This window comes from Sardina pilchardus, chromosome 6 (assembly GCF_963854185.1).
Source record: "Sardina pilchardus chromosome 6, fSarPil1.1, whole genome shotgun sequence".
NCBI classification, from domain to species: domain Eukaryota; kingdom Metazoa; phylum Chordata; class Actinopteri; order Clupeiformes; family Clupeidae; genus Sardina; species Sardina pilchardus.
In genome coordinates, this window is record NC_084999.1 from 20,434,424 (window position 1) to 20,453,791 (window position 19,368).

At 41.7% G+C, this 19,368-nt stretch overlaps 2 protein-coding genes across 2 annotated transcripts; both read right to left on the reverse strand.

Annotated features, from left to right (window-relative positions):
* Positions 1-7,047: 7,047 nt before the first annotated feature.
* LOC134082107 (skin secretory protein xP2-like) lies at positions 7,048-9,312 on the reverse strand. The gene is made up of 3 exons (XM_062537754.1): positions 9,256-9,312; positions 8,233-8,614; positions 7,048-7,498 (listed from the first exon to the last, which is right to left on the reverse strand). The coding sequence occupies exons 1-3, from the start codon at positions 9,302-9,304 to the stop codon at positions 7,411-7,413; spliced, it is 519 nt and encodes a 172-aa protein (XP_062393738.1). The 5' UTR covers positions 9,305-9,312; the 3' UTR covers positions 7,048-7,410.
* A 7,053-nt stretch (positions 9,313-16,365) lies between these two features.
* Positions 16,366-18,712, reverse strand: LOC134082906 (apolipoprotein C-II-like). The gene is made up of 4 exons (XM_062538949.1): positions 18,627-18,712; positions 18,034-18,101; positions 17,064-17,214; positions 16,366-16,829 (listed from the first exon to the last, which is right to left on the reverse strand). The coding sequence occupies exons 2-4, from the start codon at positions 18,080-18,082 to the stop codon at positions 16,742-16,744; spliced, it is 288 nt and encodes a 95-aa protein (XP_062394933.1). The 5' UTR covers positions 18,083-18,101; positions 18,627-18,712; the 3' UTR covers positions 16,366-16,741.
* Between the last annotated feature and the right edge of the window lie 656 nt (positions 18,713-19,368).

The window sequence follows — 19,368 nt, forward strand, 5'->3', positions numbered from 1 at the left end:
TTTTTTTTTTTTTTTTTTTTTTAACATTTTTTGCATTTTTACATTTTCAATTATGAATGACGAAGCAGTTTGACTTTCTTGGTCACAATGCACTATACTGGTTTCATGCTGAATAGTCTTGCTCCAAAAAAAACCCAAATAGGCCTTAATTCATCAATAAGATGATTATCCAAAAGTCTTGATCTAATTGTTATAACAAGCGGTCAGAATTTGTTAAGCATATTTGATATAATTTCTGTATAAAATGTCAAAATGTATAGAAAGATTTACCTACACAGTAAATCTGGCTTAAAGTGGCACACAGCTCTGCCCAAGGGGTGTTTGAATTATGGAGATATTCCCTCTGCACCTAGTCAGTTCTGGTAGTGAGGTAGAAAGCAAACTCAATGAGGTTGGTAACACCTATGGTTAAAGTAAAAGTAAAATATTAAGCCAATGTGAGTAAATATGATAATCAATTAAAATTAATTTAGAAGGGATCCAGGAAGTAAGAGCTGTTTTTTTTACAGTGAGTCTATAGTGTTTATATGCAACATAGAGTACTTTACATCTTTAAATTCCTCTAATTCTAATCAACACCAGAATAAGGAACATTATGGCCAGCTGATTGCTGGTACCACCTGTGCCGACAGGGACCCTGAACACACCATACAATGCAATCAGTGCTTTGTACTCTACAGCTCCTACTATCAGTACTGAACAGTCTGTGCTCTGCTGCCAACGGAGACCATCCCCCTCCAGCAGTGTCGATGTGGCCTAAGAGACGTGTCCGAAGAGGGAGGGGGGATAGGACATGCGGGATGGGGTCTGGTAAAGAGATGGCATGATCTGGCAAAGGGACCACAGTCCATCCTCTGAGTCATGCCTGAGGAAGTCTTATCACCTCTGTTCGTGCACTTATCGCTTCTGAAGAGATTGCCAATCCTCTGAAACTATAAGGCACAATTGCACAACAATATTGTTTCCTTTACCTATACATTGAAAACAATACAAAACTATGCTTAGAAAGAATTTATACACAGCATTTGATTTTGGAATTCATACAGTCAAATTTGACTGATTTGCAATATTTTTAAAATCTGACTGTTGACACAAGCCATCTGAACATGACACCAATTCTGATCCTTGGCATAGTACTTTGGGTATTTTGTTTCACTTTTGTACAGTAGTCTGTTCCCGGACAAAAATTACCAGCCATAAGAAATCAATGAATGAAATCACAGTCTATGAAAATCTATGAAATTGAGTGCAGGCACATCCTTATTGATCACATGGACAGTGTGTCTGTGCATTAATGCCAAACTCATTCCTCACCTCTTCTACCTTTCCCCAACATGATCTTTCCCCCACTGTAGTAAGACCACAGGTCAACAAGGCCTACAGGCCATAAATAGCAAAAGGAAGTAAAAATATAGCTGCAAGCGGCGAAGGCAGGCCCGAGCACCTGCGGTGCGGACCTGTGACATTTCGGAATCTAACAAAGCAACATGTGCGTGTTGGTGGGCATGTGCATGCCCACCAAATTTGGTTAATTTTAATGAATAAATGTATCAATCACAACAGACAACATGCTTCTGTAGGTAGCGCTAAAGAGCCACACCCTAGGCCAGAGCTCTGTCTTTGACTAGCGGTAGCATTAACACACAAGCCCACCACATCTATCTATTAATGCAAGGAACGTCTGTCTGTGTGTCACTCTGTGTGTCACTCTGTCTGTCTGTTCCACGCATAACTCTCGAACCACTCACCCGACTGACCTCAAATTTGGCACAGGTCTTGCTAATGGCATGCGTGAGTGCAGTGCAAAGTTTGTTTGTTTCTGCAGTTCAGCAGTTCCCCATCCCGTTGTTAGCTACAGTTCTCAGTTTCGCATTGCAGAGGGCAAGAGTGCGGCTATGATGCATGTCCAGCTACAGAGATGCATGGGGACGGATCCACAGGGAAAGTGTGTGAGCAGCGGAAATTGGGCGAGCAGCGACCAGCCAGTCCGACGTGAAACAGGAAATGGTAGGTCACTGAGAATATATACAAAAGTGCCCACCAAGCCATTGGTTGAACAATTACCTGCTAGTATACGGGGCACTACAGACAGGAACTAATTTCCGTTCTGCTACATTCGCAACCTACTGTATAACCTATGTTAGGTGTCCGGTAGGAGTTCACCTGGAGACAAGAAGCCGGCAGTGAGCAGTAGCGTTTGGAAGATTCCCTCTTGGATGTATGCGTGTGTTTTCTCGTGGGATTTATTCCTACACATGGGATTTATTCCTATTAGGAATTACCTACCTGACTCTTTGGATTACGGCAAGTGAGGAATCTTATCTTCCAACGCATAAACTGGTGAGGTTGCGCATTCCTAATTGACTTTAATGGAGGCGCTTCTCGCCGGGCTGAAAGAGCAACTTACTTTGCGCAGTGGATACGTTTTCGTTTGGGACTCCTTAAACGATCGGACTGTGTTTATATGCACTTTGACTTTGGGACTAATGGGACATTGGGTTTAAAAGACTTTTCAGATTGTATTTGCTGAGGTTTAAAGCAGTTTAAAAGTGTCGGCCTTCGCCGCCACTTCCTCATTCGTGTGGCCTGTGCGGCCATTGTTGGCATTGAATAGGCCTAAGTTGAAAAAGCTCATCTGTTGTGCCTAGTATATTTTTTTCATGAAGGTTTAAACCTCCTTTTTTTTGTAGTTAATGGGATTCGGGCTTGGGTGCCGAGTTTTGAGGGTAATCATTTATTTGCCAATATCTGATTCAAACCAGCGTAGTTAGGCCTACCACAGTCTCTTTCTGATCTGCCTGCGACTTAAAATAGCGTTGTAACTTAATCATCCTATTAGTTTTAAGGTTGGTTTGTTACAGACTGACTGTAGCTGTTCTGCCGTGCTCTGCAGCCTATTTGTTGATAATAATTGTACGGGAATTCATATAGAATAGAGTGACCATAATTGTTCTGCGTGCTCTGCCCCCTGGACGAACTGCACTTCAGCAGGGAAGGTGCAGAAGAGGCAACAATCCTTACTATGGTCCTTTTGTTGTAACCTGACTCTCGCCAGATTGTAGTTTGCTGAGCTACACACAAGGATCTGGGAGTTCTCGATATGTATTTCTGAAGGCGGGGTCTAAATATCTAAATACCTAAACCACTTGTCCGTTATCTTGAATGACGTGCTAGGCTACTTCAAGCTCTTGCCAAACCTGGTCGGAAGAAGAGTGAAAACATCCTTGCCACCAATAAATGCCTTCAAAACCATTCTCTGTTAATCTTTTAAAGAATGAATAGGCTACTCGATAGATTCGACAAAACGGTCGAAATAGCAGAATCAATGTCAGCACAAGACTCCTCGCTGCGTGCCGCCATTGTTGTTTGAATCAAACACTCGCTTCGGCGCTCCTGATTGGTTCATCATTTTTTGCTCCCTGGAAGGAGTTTGGATTGCCCTCGAGCCCAGACCCTGTGTGGAGCTCAGCGAAACACTTCTGGTGGAGCATGGCGGAACTACAAGGGTCTGGCGAGAGTCAGGCTACTTTTGTTGCACACAGGCTAGGCTACATAATAGGAGAGGCATAGGCCATATGGGCATGGACTACGCATAGCCAGTAGAAGCCCAGCAAAGTCAAAAGGTCCTGAGGGAGCTGGATCCAAGGGGTGTCAGACAAAGGCAGGCGGGACGTCTCCGGCATCGCCATTATTTTGCCAAAGGTCCAAATTTCATTGGCATTTGGACAGTTATGACAAACTGAAGCCACATGGCATTTGTGTCAATGGCTGCATAGATGGCTTCTCCATGAAGATGATCTGGCTTACACCACCAGCGATCCTAGGTTGATTGGGGGATACTACCTAGAGGCTACCCAGGTAGCAAGCGTTGGGCCAACGTCAGAAGTTGTGTTGGGCCAACGTAATTTTGTCCGGTCGGCCAACGTTGGATAGGTTGTTTTTTTGTTGGCAGCAGGTTGGCAGGGTACAATGAAGATATGGTTGGGCCAACGTTGGATAAATTGGTTTCAAACCTAAACATTTCTACCAACTGATAGACTACTTGGACCACCCTGGACAAACATTTTGTGAGATCATCAGCAGACCTGCCAGCAGCAAATTTGCTTTACCAACCTGTTCAATATGTATATGAAATTAGCCTTAAAGTAGCATTTAGATACATTAACAACAAACACTGCAGTATTAATTAGAATATAATTATTTATTCTGTAATATGTGATAATTTAATGAGTTGAATGTATGTAGTGTACTACTAGTGCAGTTCTGACTTCTTGTAGCATTCTCCACGCACAGTGAGGAGGATGGTAAGAGAAATAAAAAAAGTTACAGAATTGCATCAAATGGCTGCATCTTGGGGTCACAAAGTCTCCAAAACAACCATCAGGTGCTATCTACATGCCTTTTTTGGTTGTTTGGGAGGCATGCACGGAAAAAAACCTTTCTCACTCAAAATCATAAGCACAAACGTTTGGAGCGGTACTGGGCCTTCAACTGGGACCGTGTGCTTTGGTCAGATGAGACAAAGTTAGAGTTTTTTGGCAACAAACACTCTAAGTGGGTCTGGCGTAACAAAAAGATGAGTATGCAGAACAGCACCTCATGCCCACTGTAAAGTATGGGGGAGGATCGGTGATGCTGTGGGCCTGTTTCTCTTCCAAAGGGCCTGGGAACCTTGTTAGGGTGCATGGCATCATGAATGCTTTGAAATACCAGGACATTTCAAAATCTGGTGGCCTCTGCCCGAAAGCTGAAGATGGGTCGTCACTGGGTCTTTCAGCAAGATAATGACCCTAAACATATGGCCAAGTCTACACAGAAATGGTTCACCAGACACCGTATCAAGCTCCTACCATGGCCATCTCAGTTCCCAGACCTCAACCCCATTGAAAACCTGTGGGGTGAGTTGAAGAGGAGAGTGCAGAGAAGAGAACCCAGGTCGTTGGATGATTTGGAGATTTTGTGCAAAGAGGAATGGTCGAAGATCCCTCTTTCTGTTTTCTCTAATCTTGTAAAACATTATAAGACAAGATTGGGTGCTGTTTTATTAGCAAAAGGGGGTTGTACAAAGCATTAACATCAGGGGTGCCAATAATTGTGGCACACATGATTTGATGTAAAATAATTATTTCTTAATGTGGGATTTTTTCCCTTCTAAATAAATGCACTTGTATTAAAAGTTGGATTTTACACTTTTTTTCATTGTGGTCCTATATTATTTGGAAAAAAATGAATTTATTAGAAGTTAGAGAACACATCTTAACCAGGGGTGCCAATAATTATGGAGGGCACTGTAGCTAGTACCTCACAGGGCCAAATTCAAAGGCAAAAGGGATGACCCTTCTTTCCTCTCACTGTAAGTGGTGTAAGAGGTGGGCTGGCTTGCTATGGAGCCATCCAAGGCATGCCCAGGGTGGACCTGTAGTATAAACCACACTGGGACCCCTAGGTTTAGGTTGATCCATGCATGCTTTCTGAAGGGGAGGGGTTTGTGATTGCACAGACTCAGTTGAATATGTCCTGAATATGTCCTCTGACCACAGAACTCTATGAATATGGGAAATGAAAGTCATCATAATGAAACATAATCATCTACATGATGACTTGGTAACACTTTACATTACAGATCGCTAATAAGGTATAGGTATCCCTCTTACCTGCTTAGAAATGCACCACGTTTTATTTTGTCTCATACTTGGTCGTACCATATGGTGAGCAGCACCGAGAGGGGATGACATTAGTTTTAAAATAGGAAGTGACTGTGGTAAATACAGTCATTTCCTGTGTATTAGCCGCATTGTGTATAAACCGCGAGCCAGTGTTTACCATAGGCTACCATACCATATTAACTGCTCCTGTGTATTAACCTCATAGCTGAAGACATTTAGCAAAATCAATGAATGAACTGTGGCTATAATTGGGAAGTTAGTTGCAATGCCTGTAATCCTGATAAAATGCAGTCGGAATAATGTATATTTGGTTGGTAAATCCGATGTCACGGGCCCAACAGCTTGAAAAGAAACTTGGAAACTTAGTCATCATCACCTCCGTTTTAGCGGGCATAAAACAAAATAGCTCAACTTTAACAGAGTATTTGTAGCTGTGCAGCCAGATTATATATAACGTCTAGGCTTCCGTGAAAAATCGGATTTGATTAGGTTGAGGCAAGTCAGTAGTAAGATGATAATTTTCTTAAAGGCTACTCAGAATAGCAGACAAAATAGTTTATTTTACTGTCTATGGAGAAAAACAAGTGATTCTGAAAGCCGTTTGACCCGGAAAGAGAATCATCTGCCCATTATTGCATCATGACTTGAAAACCGAATAGCAAAAGTAAATGCATTGTTTCCTGACTCCCAATGTGGATTATTATCAGTTTAAAGGTTAGGCGAAGTAGGAGATAACATTACGAATCCTTGATAAATGTGATTGGTTAGGCTGGATAAGTTGGTTGGTTTCAAAGTTAATGCAAAGTCCATGCCTAGTATGATGCTGGGGTTGGAAACATTTCCTAATTGTGGGTAACCAGACTCTCTTCAGTGTTGAGTCTGGTGAAACCAGACTACCAAATAGCCCTCTCGTTTTTACTTTGAGCATGCACACTCTGTTCACAGTGCAATACATGCAAGTTAGAATTCATGCACAGACTAGAAATGATAAAATGTGTCAGAGTCTTGCCACTGTGTCAGGAAGCAGCAATGTTTGAGATGGGTTGTTTATGATTCAGAGCTTTTCTTCCAAATTCACTCTATTCCATTTACAGTAACTCAAGAATTTGATGAGGAGTCAAGGCACAGATGTGGATTATGTCATCACATTTTTTCCTCAGTTTTCATAAAATAAAACTATGACCATGTTTATTAGGTTGTGCATCTCATGCAATTAAGTGATGTACAGACAGGATGTGTTCATCCAATGGTGTACTGTATGTTGTCACACATATTGTAAATGGCATGAGAAATCTTACCGTAAACGTGGACCCATAAAACACTCACTCAAAACCTGGATTGGATCTTAAATACATGTTTTTTATTGCACAGCATGGGTGAATAGTTTAGATGAACAAATGCCATTTGCCAATGATTTCTACAGCCTTGATAGGCTGTGGTTACACCTTATTTGTTCCTACCGCTCACTGTTATCATGGGCCCACTACAAGGTGGCACTATCGATTTACTCCAATAGTACTACAGCTGTTTCAGTGAGTCCAGAATGGAGCAGGTTTGGCAACTAGTTGCAAAAATGCTGTTTGGTAGAGAAACTGTGAGTGGCAGGGTTGAGAGCTTGTTGATGGCCGTGGCGAGATGAATGTTCTCAAAACAGGATATGGACGAAGGGAGAGAAGCAAGCCCAAGGTAGCAGCAGAAATCATCTGTGATCCTCGGGACTTTGGAGCCTGAGGGCCTGGTCAATTTAGTGAGCCCCGATCATGTGGTACAGCTGGTCCTGCATAACACCAGCATAGGTCCTCACAGCTGTGGTGGTCTCCACATACAGGTTCCTGTCAGGAGGTGAATGGAGGTTAAGAATCAGTGTGCTGGACTGCCTGTTGCAAAACAAACAAAGCCTACCTCACACTGACAGACTTTGACAAGATTTGGTAAAGATTCTTGAAAGATTGTAGTCTTTTTAACTAATGCCCCTCGTTCAAGTTTTACTCAAAAGACTACAATCTTTCCTGTTCCAATCTTTCCTGTTCCACATTGTTTTGTATGTTGTGTGTGGTGTCTTAAGCTGCTGGGACCTTGAATTTCCCCTTGGGGATCAATAAAGTATCCATCTATCTATCTATCTATCTATCTAAGAATCTTTCCCAAATCTTGTCAAAGTCTGTCAGTGTAAGGTAGGTTTACGTTGAAATACTTCTAATCTGAAATTGAAATACTTATACTCTGCCAATATGTGGAGGTTTTTTTCTGCTAAGGAGCCATGGCTGTCAGGGATATGTGTTAATGTGTCCTTTGTCACTTGTCACTTGTGTCAGTATGGCATTTATTGATGATTTACAGATGTTTTCATATGGTTTAGACATGGTACATCTAGTGCTTTCATTCTGTTCCCTGAGTCTGTGATCATGTACTGTATTGTTGAAATAAGGATGTTGTGACATGCATGACTGAAATTGTTTTCTACTCATAGGAAATGAGTGGGCTTGATGTTCTGGAAATGGTGTATCTTTTCATTATTATGGTCGTAGTTAATGCTGCGTGCTAAGTTATGAGCCTTTGGACTTACTTGGCTTTCTCCTCCAGTTTCAAGCCCCTAATAGCCTCCAGGTATCCAGAGGCGGTGTTGATGGCGGTGTCATAGTAGGACCTGAGGGAGTTCATCACTCTGGCCACGGTGCCCTTCGGAGCGGGGACAGCTGGGGCTGGTGCAGCCTCCTCGTGAACTGCTTCGACTATGGAGTCCTCCTCAGCTGGGGCTGGTGCCTCCTCAGCTGGAGCTGGTGCAACCTGTTCTTCAGCATGCGGGGTGTCCTCAGCCGGAGCTGCTGGCTCTTCCTCAGCTGGGACGGGCTCCTCCTCTGCTGGTGCAGCCACAGCCTCCTCCTCAGCTGGGGCGGGCACATCACCCTCCTCCTCAGCCTGCCTAGGGAGGCGGCTACTCTCCGTGCCTGTAGGGGGCAGCAGCAGACACAAGGTCAGCAAGAATGTAGACCAATCAAATGTGTGTTTCTATTTCCTTCTTATCTGCCTTTTTTTCATTCTTAGTAGGAATCATTTACACACACACACACACACACACACACACACACACACACACACACACACACACACACACACACACACACACACACACACATACAGTACGCACACACACACACACACACACACACACACACACACACACACACACACACACACACACACACACACACACACACATATATATGTAATTGGGATTGATAAATAGCTCCTACTAAGGCAGAGTACTTGGACATGGTAGTGGTAGTGTAGTTGGTGGTAGTAGTGTAGTGCTTAAGGAGCTGGTCTAGCATGCAGTAACCTGAAAGTTGTTGATTCAATTCCTGCCTTCCACTGTTGTGCCCTTGAGCAAGACACTTAACTACAAGTTGCTCCGGGGACAATGTAATTCCAATGTAATTGTAATACAGTTGACATAAGTCACTTTGGACAAAATTGTCTGCTAAATGTAATGCAATGACAATAATCAGTTGATGATGATACTGAGATGGGACAGGCATTATGTTTTATGTCCTGGTGGTTTTGGGATCGGATGGGCATGTCGACTTACCGATGGTGAGAAGTGCAATAAGCACAGCACAAACCAGAAGCTTCCTCATGATGTCAGCACAATCTATGACACAAGACATGAGACTTAATGAGGCGAGAGTGAGAGGAAGATAGATAGATAGATAGATAGATAGATAGATAGATACTTTATTGATCCCCAAGGGGAAATTCAAGATGACGCATTTTGTCTGAGTACAAGGACATTTCATGTGTCATGCATGCTGATGGTATCAGTGATGATGGAACAATGCTGGACATCACTGTATGCAACTTGCTCTCGAATAGTTTTTGTCTGATACAAGAATAGGTGACTTTCTTTTTGTTTTTGACACACATGTGCACGTGCACACACACACACACACACACACACACACACACACACACACACACACACACACACACACACACACACACACACACACACATTTTACAGAAAGCTGCCAAAAATCATGTGATAAGATTGCACTTAGAATGGAAGATACAAATACAAATTCTGAGGTATCATTGTGCAAATGTAAATTGATGATTGCATTTTTCAGATCAGAAGTTAAAATGGCAAAGTTCAAATTGCAGTTTCAGATGTAGTGAATTACAATTGCAACAAGTTTTTCCTTTTTACAGTTCAAGTTGATATCAAAATCATACTCAAACAATATACTGTGGGTCAGATATACCAATATTTCTGAGACACTGCTGTTGCTCTTTTTTTTTTCAATCACAGTTACAGTTACGGCTTGAAAGACAAACCGTTCCAAAGATGGATTGATTGTGGGTGTGTGCACACTTGTCTGCAGATTAATACAAATCGCCAGCAATTGACCATGTGAATGTATAGGAAATGCCTTTTGTTTTCACAATTACCAAAGATCTAGAGTGTAATAGCGTGAAGTGGTCAGCACTTACGGTCTCTCCTTTGCAGCTTATGCGTCCTTAGTAGCCTGAGGCAGGTAGAGTGGTGCACATCTCTGGCTGGCCTCGGACAGTATTTATACAAACACAAGGTGTTGACTTGTCACTTCTGATGCCAAAGTGCACTCCACGTGGTGATAGCCATAACTCAGAGACCACGACTCAACCACCTGGTCAGAAGACCCACGAGTGTCTTGCATGCATTATCATTGCCCTACAGACAGTACATCTACACATTTTCAACACTGACTCATTTAATTCATTCAACACCTTTCTTGTCTTCATCTCCTCCTCAGGTTTACTTTTTACTTGGTTTTATTCAACAGCACAAAAAAATCATCAGTAGCCTATGTCTGCTCACTAGAAATCAAAGCCATGACTTGACATTACCTATAATAAATCACATACACCAATGAGTTTAACTCTTACATCTTGGCAGTGGATTGTGGTAGTGTTAGTGGCTAAGGGGCATTACTAGAATGTAGTAGCTACAAAAGCCCTGATTCCCTGCTACCGCTTTTATCTTGGCCTTACCTATATTAAAACATGTACAGCAATGAGTTAAAAATAAGATCTCTGTGTTTCTGTTTGTCCCCCTTTTTGTTTCAAGCTCATCTGGGCCATTAGATACACACATCACACACCATTTGCCAGCGTGTGGGCATCAAGCGGGCAGGGCTATAGACTGGAAGTGACGCAGGGGGTGAAGTGTGCCAGCCTCACCTGCGCCAGGTAATCTAAGGGACTCTAATACCAGGGCCAGTGATAGCCTGTTTAGGAAGGGTTTGTCCATCTGGGCTCAGGTACCATCTGTTCAGTGTCAGGTGTCCAATCAAGTGCTCTATACCCAGTAGAGCCAATTGCTGTGACCTGTGTGGACAAAATAGAGACAGCATTACAGCAGTATTGGTGTTTTCTTTCAGAATATAGAATAGAGAACTACAGAGTAATAGTTTGAATAGAGTTCACAACAGAATGTGCGATAGAGATTTCACAGAGCCCAATAGAGCTGTTTCTAGAGAAAGGCCCAATATAACGCTTAGCCTGCGAAAAGGGCCAATCAATTCTACTCTGTGCAGTGGCAGTCTTTTTCTGATAGGCAGAATAGGATATCACTTCCCCTCGCAAGTAGGCTTTGCATGCCTCCCAGATTGTCGCTGCAGAAACATCAGGGCCAACATTGGTGGAAATAAAAAGATCAATGTGGCTCCTAATTGTTGTGATAAATTCAGGGTCAGAAAGTAGTAGTGAGTTGAAGCGCCAGGGGGAACGGGACCCAGATCTGCCAGGAAGAGAGATGTCAAGAACGACTGTTGCATGGTCTGATATCACAATGGGGCTATATGAGCATGACCTAACTGACGAGAGGAGCTTATTATCAATAAGAAAGTAATCAATACGGGAGAAAGTGCCATGGACGGGAGAGAAGAAAGAGAATTGTTTCGCACTATGATTGAAAAAGCGCCAGGCGTCAGTGACAGCACATTGCTCCATGAACGACTGTATGGCTTTAGATGATTTAGAGACAGTAGAGGGCTTGCTGGATGAGCGGTCAAGCAAAGGGTCAAGACGGGCCAATCAATTTTAATGTTCTTTAACTGAACTGTGCTGACAGAGTCTAAATGGACAGTGAGTGACCTTGATTTTGCTTGGATTGAGTCATTGCAGCTTGGAGTCTTTGCACCTTTGAAACGAAAGATGGCACCAAAAGATTTCACTTTCAAGTTCAAGTGCCTTCTCTGAAAGAGGGGTAGTTAACTTCATGACTATGCAGTGTAAATATCTACTTCTACTGTTGGACAGTTTGACTCCAGACACTTGGACTTGTCTGCTCATAGAGAGCAGCATAATTTATGACCCTGCTTACAGTCATACTGTACATCTGTTCTGAATGTGTGGGAGTGGGTACAAAGTGGGAACAAACACAAATGATCAGATAAGGCGGCCGTACAGTAGGGGAGATATTTCCACTGTTTGGGATAGCTCTTGTTGGGCTCTTGTGCACACTGTCCTTTGGGCTCTGTACATGCTGCAACTATCAGGTTGTGCATTGTGTTCCTTTTCATAACCGCTGTATGGATTATCTGCACTCATATTTGCAACCCCCTGATGCAATAACAAGACATCCAGTCAAAACCTGTACAAATGGTCAAACAAGAGTTGGCCTCATCGGGATAACCTTTAACCAAGATTCTTGGTTTTCAGTAGAAACGAACGAAGTTAGTGGTTCTCATCTAGTAGCATTCAGAAACGTTAATTTTGGAAGAGTCGAGGGTTTAAGCTATATGCACGAAAGGCTGTTCGGCACCTCATTTGTTTCTAGTGGAGTGTTAGCTGTGTTGTAAATGCATCTTCTGTTATATTTTGCTCCTTCACTCCGACACTGAAGATATGGTGTGCCCAATAATAAAAAATGTAACACATGCATAAATCCATGCTGATAGGTTCAACAACAGAGCAGGTCCGTGTAGACACTACATTAACAACAGTGACACACCTGGCTCCGCCGGAACTATTGAGATACCTGAACAGCCTTCTGTGCGTATAGTCTATTGTCACTACTTGTTTGATCCAACCAAGCTTCAAGTTAAAGGTCAAGTTTATTGGAGCAAATGTTCAGAAGATCTAGTGTTACAGCTTGTGGCGGAGAATGTAATGGATTCTTGTTGATGCGCAACATACTTTGAATTAAAAACATTTTCCACTTTCTACTTTTCCTCTCTAAAAATAATGAATAGAAAATCAGATTCCATCTATCAACAGTTCGATAAAGAACAATAGGAGCATGACAGCACCATCTCCACTGTCAGCCTATCTGCCCCCCCCCACCCCCATCTCTACATCTCTCATCTTGACCCTGAACGCATCTTACAATACAATCCATGGCATGTGCCCTTCTGTTTCTATCACTGAACATTCTGTGCTCTGTTGCCAGGGGAGATGCAGGAAAAACTGCTGCTGACGGTGTTGAAATGGTCTAAGAGACATGTGCAAATGGGGAGGGGGACAGGATAAGCCACAGGCAAGGGGTCAGACAGCGGGGAGCCATGATCTGGGAAAGGGGCCACAGTCCATCCCTTAACTCACCACTGTAGAGATCTTATCGTCATTGTTTGTGCAGTTACTGCTTTCGAAGATTGTCAATCTCTGAAACTCTGGAAGGGGCAATTGACCCTTCAGAACAATATTACCTTTAGCCTACAGTGAAAACAGCTTTAAAAAAAAAAAAGAATAGATGATAGACTCATCATGTTTATGTTTATGTAGGAGTATATTAAGCAACAAATAAATAGTAATAAATCCAACTTGAGTGCAAGAAAGTCTATTCACCTCCATTTTAATCAGACCTTGATGCAGAACAGCATATGGTGTTTCTTACCCAACCCAGCTCCCAGGGGCACGACTTTAATGTTATGTGTTAAAAATGTGTTATTTGTGCACATCATTTCTTGGGTGTGTTTCAAAGTGTACTGCAAAGTCCCCAATAAAAAGTACTACAATTGCAAAAGATTTTGCTCTGGGTATAATCCACAAAACTGGACAGAATGGCCCACACCCTGCTATTGCTATTCATATTTTGGATTATGTGGGTTTACAAAAAAGCAATCGAAAAACTATCTTTAAAAACATTCACTTGTGAAATAAGCTGTTTTAAAAGTTGATATTTATTTCTTGTGAGACAGGAAGGACATTTTTGTGATGTAACATTTTCGGTTGGGTATAGGGATGATTATTGAGAGGGCCTCTTGCTTTGGATTTTATTTTAGATTAGTTGGATAAGGAGAAAACAGTCTATTAGAAACCACATTACATTGGTTTTCAATCAATACAAACTGAAATATAGAAATGCTTGTGATTTTCTCACGTAATCAGACAATTGATGTACTGACTGTATCTTGTTTTCACTTCATGGTGTGATTTGCATTGTTATAGCTTGTTGCGCCCCCTTCAGGCCTTTCTATGTCAGTGCATAGACAGGTTGGTCCAAGTTACTGTTGACTCAGTGCACCTGGAACAGGGCGTGGGTCTGTGACGGACCCTCCTCTCTTTGGTAGTAGCCACATTTGCCTCTGGCACACAGTTATTTCGATTTTTCTCTTGGACTGGCACTTTGCTCTCTCTCTCTCTCTCTCTCTCTCTCTCTCTCTCTCTCTCTCTCTCTTTCTCTCTCTCTCTCATACACTCTCTCTCCCTCCCTTCATCCCTTTCTCTTTCTCCCTGTCTATCTGATACAGGATTCTGACACTCTCATACATCCACAAACGCATATAAATACTCCTATTTATTCAATGACATTTAAGTTGATATTGTTGCTCTTTTCCAGGAAAATGACCAGATGTGAAAAATTTAACCTGTTGTATCTGTCTCTCTGTGGCCTGGATACGACATGGTCTGTAACATCAATTGGGCGTTCGTCCAGATAACTACAAACGGGATCACAGACTCGCAGAGATTCAGGTGAGAATACCTTCGCTTAAGGACATACTCTAGTTATTTAGAGTGCTTGAGCTGGGTTGTGCCCTTCCATCAGAATTTAGTTTTTTAAAAAAAAATAATATTACAAATAATAAAATGCATATTCTTCTTCTTCTTCTTCTTCTTCTTAGTTGTAGTAGTATTAGTATTAGTAGTAGTAGTATTACAGTTATTATTATTATTATTATAAATATTTTTTTTTTACATTTTCTAGGGGATTATCTAGGGGACTGAATCCTTTTGTACAGTACGTTTATGTTCATGTTTATAGTTCTTAGGAGACACTTTTGTCCAAAGCAACTTACACTAAAATCAATAAACATTGCATTAACATTAATTAATAATCTACTCACAAAAAGTTAGGGATATCTGGCTTTAATGTTTCAGTCCTGAAAGAACTGAAACATTGAACTGTTGGACAATCGCATTAAAAAATGTAAAGGTCACATTAAGTTCACCTGTAAAGGTTATAGCGTTATAGTGGATTTTAGGTTCATCCTGAAAGTCGAATATCCTTGGCTTTTTGCAAATAGTGTATATATATTGAATTCTTAAATAAAAAAAACAACAACAAAATTAAACCAAAAAATTAAATTTTAATAGCATCTTCAAATGAAATGAAAAATGCTATTTATTGGTAATAGACTAGATAAAATCTAACACAATAATAACAATAGCCATGAGCAAAACCATAATGATATAAGAATTAATTAGTTAGATATGAGGTCAACAGCAGTCAACCATATTGATTATGAAATTCAGCTTTTTAAATAGGAGTAGATACAGTTGGTTGTACAGTTGGTTGTTTGTAGTTCAACCATAACACTGTTCAATGACAGGTAGGTACAGCAAGATTTGTTTTTGCCCTGAAAGTTTTCATCATTTATGCAGAGTAGCTTTCTGACCGTCTGATGGCAAGTGACCCTTTAGGCAAGTGACTTTAGGTCAGCTGTTAGTGGTCTGTTATCACTCTCATTTGGTGTTTTGTTTTGTTTTGTTTAATGTGGGGATTAGTTGAATGTGGTATTACTAGGATATTATTTTGTGCCTATTTGTTGTTGTTTCCCCATGTTATATAGCCTATGTAGATAAATGTAGATCTCCATATTCTTGGATAGTCTTTGTCCAGATGTAGATTTGCAGGGCATGTGAAGAGTCTATGTCTATTATCCATATGCCAGAATACTCAACCCCTTTGTTCACATCAGCCCAGGGGTTATGTGTCTTGGCTGAATAGCAAAACTAGAGTGCGTGTGTGTGTGTGTGTGTGTGTGTGTGTGTGTGTGTGTGTGTGTGTGTGTGTGTGTGTGTGTGTGTGTGTGTGTGTGTGTGTGTGTGTGTGTGTGTGTGTGTGCGTGTGTGTACATGACCCCTAGATGGGTTAAATGCAGAGGGACAATCCTTCAGAACAAATAAAGTCACTTAACTTAACTTAACCACCATGCTTCATATCCTGAAACTAAGGTCTGATTCTGAGATTATGTAGAGCGTAATGAATCATAATTCAATCATATTAGTTTTCAATTAATAACTTTATGTGAAAAATTCAGCCTTGCTTTCCTTTTTTATGCTGTGCCCTAAAAACTGGTTGGTCCGTACCATTATGACATACCATACAAATGAATTGTGCTAATGTGGGAACACAATCAAATTGAATCAATACAATCTTAGTTGTACTTGTATAAAAAGCTGTGGGTAGATAGAACCAAATGAGACAAGAGGGGGCTTTTTTTTTTAAACAAACACATTTTTTTATTGCAAGTTGTGAGTGGATAGTTCATATGATAAAGTGGCTAATGGTCTATAGACCAGCTCACCACAGGGTGGAGCTGTGGATTTACTTCAATGGTGCTTTAGCTGTGTCAGTGTGTCCTGTGTGAGTTTCAAGTCAAAAGTTTATCAATAGTTTGTGGAAAGTTTGCCGTCACAGTGAGAGTTTGTTGAGTTTGTTGAAAATGGGTGTGCTGAAAGAGAGGTCGTCAAATAAAGTTCTGGATGTCAAGAGGCAAGCCAAGCTAGCAAGCCAGCGAGCAGCATCGGAGGTCAAGTCTCATGAAACAGGAATGGGCTATGGGTGTTGAGGGTCTGAAGGTAAAAGGTATTTACTGGGACCCGAACATGTGGTACAGCTGGTCCTGCATGATACCGGCATAGGTCTTCACGGCTGTGGTGGTCTCCGAAAACAAGTTCCTGTGAAAGGGTGAAGTCAATTATGAGTCAGTGTGCTAGATTTATATAAAATAAAAAATAAAATACATAGAAATCGCTGTTTTTTTTTTTTTTTTTTTTTAATTCAAAGCCATAGGATTAGGCGCCTGAGATTTGTATTGGTGATATGGATTTGGTGTTGTGAAACCGGTGTCATGTATCCTCTACATGTAAAATAGTCTTATGTGTTCAGCCTTTGAGTTGTCTTGGACTTACTTGGCTTTCTCCTCCAGCTTCATGCCCTTGAGGCTGTCCAGGTATCCGGAAGCGCTGTCAATGCCCGAGTCATAGTAGGACTTAAGGGTGTCCATGACTGTTGCCACGGTGCCCTCCTCAGCCTGCCTGGGCACGCGGAAGCTCTCTGCTCCTGTAGGGGGCAGTAGCAGACAGGAGGTCAGCAGGAATGCAGAGAGAGAGTCTATTTTCCACTCAAATATTGCCATCTTTTCACTCTCTCAGCTGACTTTCTATCTGACAAATTGTTGAACGGATTTGCAGGCCTCTTCGGACAAATGTGGCAACATGTTGCCAGCGCAGTGGTAGTGTTGGTGTTCCATAGGGGCTTGGTGCTCACCTGGACCCAAATTTGAGTCCGACCTGAGGTCATCTACCAACCTCTCACTCCCCATCTGTCACCTCTACTCATTTCCTCTTCCCTCTTAACTGCCCTATGAAATAAAGGCTAAAACAGCCCAACATTTAAACACTTACTTAAGAAATACTAGGGGACACCATGGGACAGTTGTAAGAGGGAACTGTTGTAACACCTTGAATTCCTTCCAATCAGAAAAAAAAGCTAAGAGTGATGATACTCACTGTTAGTTCAGTAGTTTATTTTCCCTTTCTTGCAAAAGTGAGTATCATCGCTCTAGCTTATTCCTGATTGGAGGAATTCAAGGTGTTACAACCGTCCCATGTTACAGCTGGCCCTGGTCACCCTTACAAATGATTTACACGTTATAGGTTGACCAGTTTCCTTCTCTTCTTGATGTTACTTATCAAATAAAATAAGGTCTATCATTATAAGGTCTATCATCGTATCTTTGAATACGCGCATGAAATTGGGGTCCACTGATTATTCTTTCAGTTCCATAGCTTATTTGAAAGCAAATAGTTGCTGAATGTTTGAAGTGAGACAGGCGTTACGCTGTGGCGATTTTGGGATGGCATGGCCATCTTGACCTACCGACGGCAAGAAGTGCAAAGAGCACAGCAAAAGCCAGGACGTTCCTCATGATGAGATGACTGCACAATCTGTGGAACAAAGAGACGATAGTGAGAGAGCGCAAGAACATCCAGAAGATGGCAGCATTTCCTTACGCTGTTGTCTCTCCGGTGAGGAACAGTTTATAGATATGTCATGTTTTTTTGCATGTGTTGAAGCATCTTAACAAAAAATAATGACAAAATTGCTAATACATGATGCATAATGCAGCAGAGCACAACACAAGCAAGTCACACTGTTCCCCCTGGACTGTGCAGATTAAATCGTGTAACTGTATATCGACATGCCCTACAATGCACCTCCACTGCTCTATAATCCAGTCTTGGTCATTGAAATAACACTCTTATTTTGATTGAATCGCTGAATGAAAACGTAAGTGACCCCAAGATGGAAGGGTTCAGCGTGCCTATCTCATCTGCAGCTACAGACATAAGTCACTGAGAAATTACCCAGGAGCATAAAGGTCTTTTGATTTTCTTTTTGTCAAAGATCTTTTGTGTCATTGTGCTGTTGGAGCTAGTAAAGACATAAAGCAGAAAGCCTACTGTACTTACTGTCTCTCCTTAGCAGTTTAATGCGTCTGGTAGATTGAGCGGTGGATATCACTGGCTTACCTGATATATATATACAAACGCAAGGTGTTGACTCGTCACCTCTGATGTCAAAGTGCAGTCCACAGTGATAACCATGGCTCAGAGGAAAATGAGTCAGTTGTTTGTTGTTTGAGTGGTTCAATGGGTCTGTTTGATTTTTTTCAAACAGCACTGAATAAAATACTATCTGGGCTTTATTCATTTTTCTTTCTCTTTTTTTGTTTGTTGATCATGTGTGTTTGTTCTATTTGACTGGAAGCCATATTTGGTTTTTATTGTGTTCAATAAGTGTGCCACGCCTTTCGATATTCTTCAATAACCTCTACTCCTTAGTTGACCTCTGCGTCAAAACAGATAAGAATCCGCCCAGCGTTGCGCAACGTGGACCTTGGGACGTTTCCTCAGGCCGTCCTAAGTCTACTCCATGGCAGACACGTCACCGCAGCAGCCACAGGCTATCAGGCTGTCTGTCTGGGTCCTTATGCTTCACTGAGATAAGGGATCCAGTCCGCTGATTGATTTATGGCCTGTGGTTTAAAAGTGAAAAACATTGTAATGGCATTCAATTAAAGGAGCACCCAGAATCTATGGTAATGCAGAGAGATCTAATTGGCCAGGACACCCTGGCAAAGAGATATTGTATCTCAACGGGACCTTCCCGGATAAATTAAGGATAAATAAAACAATAAAAAAATAAAACAGA

Excerpts from the sequence above, each read along its gene's own strand:
- LOC134082107 (XM_062537754.1), bottom strand. The coding sequence starts at position 9,304 with ATGAGGAAGCTTCTGGTTTGTGCTGTGCTTATTGCACTTCTCACCATC. Across the intron at positions 8,615-9,255 it reads TATTGCACTTCTCACCATCG|GCACGGAGAGTAGCCGCCTC; the intron begins GTAAGTCGACAT and ends TGCCCCCTACAG. Across the intron at positions 7,499-8,232 it reads AAACTGGAGGAGAAAGCCAA|GAACCTGTATGTGGAGACCA; the intron begins GTAAGTCCAAAG and ends ACCTCCTGACAG.
- LOC134082906 (XM_062538949.1), bottom strand. The coding sequence starts at position 18,082 with ATGAGGAACGTCCTGGCTTTTGCTGTGCTCTTTGCACTTCTTGCCGTC. Across the intron at positions 17,215-18,033 it reads CTTTGCACTTCTTGCCGTCG|GAGCAGAGAGCTTCCGCGTG; the intron begins GTAGGTCAAGAT and ends TGCCCCCTACAG. Across the intron at positions 16,830-17,063 it reads AAGCTGGAGGAGAAAGCCAA|GAACTTGTTTTCGGAGACCA; the intron begins GTAAGTCCAAGA and ends ACCCTTTCACAG.